Here is a 6107-nt window from a genome sequence, read left to right as displayed (position 1 = left end):
CCTGTTCAAATCACCACATCCCAATGACCACATTCAAACCGCCACATCCCAACAGCCATGTTCAAACCGCCCTAGTCCAAATGCCACAGATGCCCTGTCCAGACGACCGTGTTCAAACGGCCACATCCAGGCCACCATGTACCAACTGCTGCCGTTCACAGCCACATCCCAGCCCCAATGTCCCCACTGGTGGCTCTGCCTGCCTTGCTCCTGAGGTGCCCATCAACTGAGGGTTGGACACTTGCTACGCTTGGGACAAGCACAACCCCCAACTTCATGGACACCACGTTGACATCACATGTTCCCTTCCTGCTCCACACTCCTCACAGCCATGGCTCTCCCACCCCACAGAGAGACGGGGAGTCCACTGTGGAGGAGCAAGATGGCACCTCCTCAGAGGAGAGAGAAGGGCCATCTTCCTCCTCCTCGCCTCAGCTGGAGAGCTCATGGCACTCAGTGATTTGCACCATAGGACAGAACACCGTAGGCATTGCTGTTCCTTTCAAGGAAGAACAAAGGGTGTTCTCCCTTCCCTGGGGACCGTTAAGTGATAAGACGACACAAAGATATCTTTTCATCTGTCTGCAGTTTATTGGTAATTAAAGAACTTGGAGGAAAAGGGTGCTGGTAGAAAGCAACCATGCAGTAGGATTCATGCAACAGAAGGTTTACAATAACGCCATACATATGTCAGGTGTGAAGGAGAAGAGGGAAAGAGATCTATAAAATATTAAAGCTGCCAAATTACTCCACCGAGGAAAAGTGGACATCTCCAGAGACCTGTTTCTCACTCCTAAATCTGACTATGAGACATTATCGCATTTCTTCTGCTTACATGAACTCCTGATATAGCTGAAACAAGCATGTGGGTAACATGCAGGACATGCGGAAGTCGCAAGGGAAACACGGCCGTTGAAAAGGAGACCTTAAAAAGTGAAAGGAAAGAGCAGTTTTATACACACTCCTCCTCAGCCAGTGCAGCAGCCAGGGGCAGCAGCAAGAAGCGCAGCAAAAGGTGCTCAGATGAGCTCCGCAGTCCCTGGTACCCGCAAGGGAGATCGCTCACCCCTGGAGACTGGTGGAGCTCAGAGAAGAGCCAGGCTCTGCCCGCAGGATGGTGTTTCACTGCAAATCTCCCCTTGGGCAGGATGATTTAAGGAGGTTCTGAGCTATGAGGGAAACAGTTCATTTCTTTGCTGGATACCGGTTCAGGGTGGAAGGGGCCATGCTGCTGGCTGGAGGAAGGAAAAGATGCTTCTTTCCTTGGAGGGACTGAGGTCAGGGCTCAGTATTTTACACCTGAAGATTTGACCGTTGTGGTTGTGACACATCTCCGCACAGAGGAGGATCCTCCCCCTGAGATGAAGTTGCCACCTCCAGAGCTGCACATTCTTCCACTTCCAGATGAGAATCCACCGCTGAGTATTCCTCCTCCCATGCCACAACTGCCTCCGATGATGCTTCCTCCTCCAACCGCACATACTCCTCCTCCCATACCATTGCTGGCTCCAAAGCCACCAGCTCTGCCTCCAGCAATGGTGGTTCTTCCTACCACAGCTGCAAGAGAAGGACAGGCTTACTCTACATCAAATAACAGCCTGGAAACCCCCGTGAAATCAAGAGTAACAGCCGTTCTGCAGAGAAGGTGATGTACAGATACTTACAGACATTTACGTTGGATGGGTTATCTCCACAGAGCCTGTGGAAGGAAAGGAACACAAGTTCTAAGTATAATATAATAGAAAGCAATTAAGCTCCATGCAATTTCCCAAGTACTCCAATTGCTTCCTGTTTCATTTAACATCAATCAAAACCACTGAGAAATATTCCCTGTGGGAAACTCATTTCTATTTTGGGCTTAAAAGCTTGGGAAAATTAATGAAAGTAAATCAGATTCCAACATTAGATGGATTGTGAGAGATGATTAAACCTCAGTCTATCCCAAGGAGAGAGAGTACCTTGGTCATGCCAACCTAACAGCAGATCTCACCTGTTCTCCTCTCCCTCCAGCAGCTTCCTGTACATGGCAATCTCAACATCCAGCGCAATCTTGATGTTCAGCAGCTCCTGGTACTCCTTCAGCAAGCGAGCCAGCTCCTCCTTGTCCTTGCTCAGGGCACATTCCAGCTCTTCCAGTTTCCTCCTGGCATCCTTGAGGGCCATCTCACCCCGCTCCTCGGCCTCGGCAATAGCTGCCTGCAGCTGCTGGTTCTATGAAAGAAAAAAGAAAAGCCATTCCTCAGTTCCCTTCTGCACCCCCTCCACTGGAGCAGCCCTCAGGGCACAAAGCAGATGCAAAAATAAGCAGGAACCATCAATCTCCTCCAAAAGACCTCAGTTCCAATGACTACGTTTCCCTCACACTACCCTCAGCACACTGCCCAGCTCAGCTGTGACCCGGCCTGATGCCCATACCCAACAAGACGATGAGAAGTCCTTACCTGCTTCTTCACGTTCTCAATCTCAGCCCGCAGCCTCTGGACATTCCTGGTCAACTCTTGGATCTCTACCTTGGTGTGGCGGAGGCTGTCCCCGTGCCTTCCAGCGGTGTTCTGCAGCTCTTCATACTGATGGCAGGGAGACAGAGCAAGCCCGGAGTGACACAACCTACCAGGAGCTCAGGCGGTTCCCCTGCTCTGTGACAAGGGGGCCGACGACCAGCAGAGACTGTCCCAGGTGCTCCCCCCCAACTCACCCGGCTCTGGTACCAAGCCTCAGCTTCGGCCCGGCTGTTCTGAGCAATCTGCTCGTACTGGCGCCTGACCTCCTCGATGATGCTGTCCAGGTCCAGGTGCCGGTTGTTGTCCATGGACACCACCACGGACAGGTCCCGGCTGATTGTCTGCATCTGCGCCAGCTCCTGCAACCAAGACGTGCCTGAGCCTGACCGGCCAGCGAGGAGGGGAGCAAAGAGCAGCAGCTCCGAGCAGCCTCTCCAGACCCAATCCGCATGGACACCCCGTCCAACCTCAGCGGCTTTGACCGCCACACGCTACACTTCAGCTGCAGCCAGCCCGGGGGAAGGCAGAGCTCTTACCTCCTCGTAGATGCACCTCAGGAAGTTGATTTCATCGGTCAGAGCTCCCACCTTGGCTTCCAACTCCACTTTCGTCATGTAGGCACAGTCCACGTCCTAGAGGAAAGATCCCACAGATAGACAACGGCTTCAGCCCAACCCCAAGAGCCGTTGGCAGCCAATGCCTCCTGTTGGAAGCCGCTCGTCTTGGTGCTGCCCTCTTCCAATCTCTGTGCAACCTGTCCCCCCACGTCCCCTTTCTCCTGGTGCCTCTGGGACTCACCTTCTTGAGCACCACAAACTCGTTCTCAGCAGCAGTGCGCCTGTTGATTTCCTCTTCGTACCTGGTGAAGGGGACAAGACAAGGTGACTCTCTTGCTCCGCTCATCAGTCTACCAGTGGAAGCCCCCCTGCCCTCCACAGCAACCTCGGTCCCGTTTCTGCAGAGCTCCGCAGCAGGGGGCAGGCAGTCTGGCAATCTCCAAGCTGCTCTAGCTCTCCTGCCCTGGTGCTCACGCCTTCCTTCACCTGGCACTGCACTTACTTGGTTTTGTACTCCTCCACGTATTGCCGCATGTTCTGCAGCTCCGACTCCAGCTGTCCCCTCTGTCCCAGGAGAGACTCTAGCCTCCTCCTCAGGTTCTGGATGTAGTTTTCAAAGATGACATCGAGGTTCTTCCTTGGCCCCGAAGGCCCTTGCTGTTGGAGGAGCTCCCACTTGGTGGAGAGGACCTTGTTCTGTTGCTCCAGGAAGCGGACCTGAAAACCCACAAAGGGGTGTGTGAGATATTCACCCAGGGAGACATCACACCACTCAAAGCTTCTGCTTATTTCAGAGGCCAAGGGAATCATTTCCCAAATGCCCAACAGGGCCACAGCTAGCTGAAAGCGAGTTTTCCAAAAGGAATATTCCTCCCCTCTTTCTTCCCCTTTTTCAATTATCCTTGAATTTCTCCTCTTTTCTCCTCCTACCTTTCTGCTATTTTTTTATTCTCTAGTGGAATGGTTACATTCCAGATTTGCAGATTACTGTCATTTCCAATTGCAAATCTTGACCCACATTAGATTGCAGTAGCATCAGATCATTTTTTGCCTTCCAGTGAACAAAATCCTGTATGTCTCAATATCGGAGAACATACCTCTTATCACATACAAAAAGTATTCAATATATTTTAAAAACTATGAAGCACTTTTATAACCAGTGTTCTCCCAGTGCAGACAATCTAAAGAATACTCATTTGTACTTAAAATGAAATAAGGAACAGCCAGGAATTAATTGAAATCTCATTCCTACATTCTAAGTTCCTCAAGAAGAAAGTATCCTTGAAAAAAACAGACTTAAAGAACTGCTTAGGGTAACTGTGTATATCATGACCACTTTGGCCTGACTGCACAGAGAACACTAGAGAGAAAAGCTAAGGAAGAATTTGGGTCAGCCAAACCTAGAGAAAGTCCTTTGGGTTCCCTGCAGATGTAAAATTTTTACATTTCCTTAGGAAGATTCAAAGAAAACACTACCAGCCTTCCAGATCTGCCAACGCTGAGCTACGAAGGACCGTATTTCCCTCTCCACAGAACAGAAAAGTTCATCAGAGTCCCCATTCCCAAGAAAATACAGTTCCAGCCTCTCACCTTGTCAATGAAAGAGGCAAACTGATTGTTAAGAGTCTTGATCTGCTCCTTCTCCTGGCACTTCACTTGTTGGATCTGAGGATCAATATCAACATGGACTGGCCGCAGGAGGGTCGGGTCAACCTGCACCGGCTGGATGCCTCCAGGGAACCCAGGACCACCTCTCACAGGGCTACCAAAGCTGCCTATTCCTCCACCAATGACACCTCCTCCAATGCTGCCAAATCCTCCTCCATAGCCTCCACCAAAGCCACCAATTCTACATCCGTATCCACCGCCATAAGAGCCACCCATGGAAATCCTTCCGCTGCCACCCATGTTATGGAGGCTCCTGCTGCTAAAACCTCCACACCGTCCGCCGCCTCCAAATCCCCTGGATGTGGAGAACGAGCTATAGCTGATCCTGCTTCTGCCCCCACTTCCTCCAAAGCCACCACCGATGGCAGAGCAAGAGCTGTATCCCCTTTTGCTTCCGCCTCCAAAGCTTCTACAGATCGACTGCCGAGACATGGCTGTTTCTTCCAAGCAGAGTTGAGGAGAGCAGAAAGACCAACGGAGCTGTGCTGCTGAGGGATGAACGCAGAGAGAAGTGTGCACCGTCTTCTCTGGCTCCACAGCTTCAGGCATTCCCTTTTATCTGTTTCTGGAGGTGGGCTGGGTCTACAAGGGCGTGAAGAGGAAACAAATTTACTGTCTTCATCAGCTTGGTGCGGTTAACAGATTTTTGCCAAATTGTTGACTCCACCCAGAAATACGCTTTGCAATGCAGAAGAGAATAAAGGAGTAAGAGCACTGAAAGAGGTCCCAATGAGTAAGTGGACTCTCATATCTTTATGGCATCTGGAAAAATATGTTTTACAATGATGTAGTCATGTTCTTCCTTCCTCCCACCTTTCCATCTGTTCTTAATGATTTCACAGTTTGTCTGGATCTGGATCTTTTGTACTGACACTCAATGTCAGGCAAGCATTTTGGTGAAAACCACCTAGAATGAGACTTTCACAATTCCCCCCAAGCACACCCCAAATCTCCTCCTTAAGTGGAAAATTGCTGATGGCTTTCCAAGAGGCGGTTTCCCAGTGGAGAGCAAAAATACCACACATTAACATTTGACAACTGTCAGCATTTCTTTTTTATCCAGAAAGGAGGTGCTTAGTTTCCTAAGAGCATCAGTTGGGATGGGAGTGCCTTCTTCTCGGGCACATTCCTGCAAATGTGTCTCCTAATCTGAGATAACCAAGTACCGAGACTCTGAGCACCAGAGCGGGGTAAGAAAGAGAACAAGGATGTTCAGGCTCCTTCCTTGTGCTTTTCAGATGGCCACGGGGATTGCCAAACCTGCAGAGGACTGAAAGGACGCTTTGGGCACTGGATGTGGTAATGATGACTGAAGAGTGGCTGGTTAAGGGTTTTTTTTAACATAAGTTGGTAGGCAAACGATCAGTCTGAGTTCACCATA

At 50.3% G+C, this 6107-nt stretch overlaps 1 protein-coding gene across 1 annotated transcript; it reads right to left on the bottom strand.

Moving 5' to 3' along the window:
* Nucleotides 1-569: 569 nt before the first annotated feature.
* On the bottom strand, nt 570-5290 carry LOC116962750 (keratin, type II cytoskeletal 6A-like). The gene is made up of 9 exons (XM_032997480.2): nt 4649-5290; nt 3561-3775; nt 3300-3360; nt 3038-3133; nt 2696-2860; nt 2442-2567; nt 1991-2211; nt 1665-1699; nt 570-1557 (listed from the first exon to the last, which is right to left on the bottom strand). Exons 1-9 carry the CDS (start codon nt 5273-5275, stop codon nt 1286-1288), a joined length of 1818 nt encoding a protein of 605 aa, XP_032853371.1. The 5' UTR covers nt 5276-5290; the 3' UTR covers nt 570-1285.
* Nucleotides 5291-6107: the final 817 nt, after the last annotated feature.

The sequence above is a fragment of the Tyto alba genome, unplaced genomic scaffold (genome assembly GCF_018691265.1).
Source record: "Tyto alba isolate M040663 unplaced genomic scaffold, T.alba_DEE_v4.0 Super-Scaffold_23, whole genome shotgun sequence".
Lineage (NCBI taxonomy): Eukaryota > Metazoa > Chordata > Aves > Strigiformes > Tytonidae > Tyto > Tyto alba.
Note: the sequence above shows the minus strand (reverse complement) of the source record. Positions and strands in the feature narration are given on the sequence as shown.

Excerpts from the sequence above, each read along its gene's own strand:
- LOC116962750 (XM_032997480.2), bottom strand. The coding sequence starts at position 5,275 with ATGCCTGAAGCTGTGGAGCCAGAGAAGACGGTGCACACTTCTCTCTGC. Across the intron at positions 2,861-3,037 it reads TGAGGTGCATCTACGAGGAG|GAGCTGGCGCAGATGCAGAC; the intron begins GTAAGAGCTCTG and ends TCTTGGTTGCAG. Across the intron at positions 2,568-2,695 it reads AGGCTTGGTACCAGAGCCGG|TATGAAGAGCTGCAGAACAC; the intron begins GTGAGTTGGGGG and ends CCCTGCCATCAG.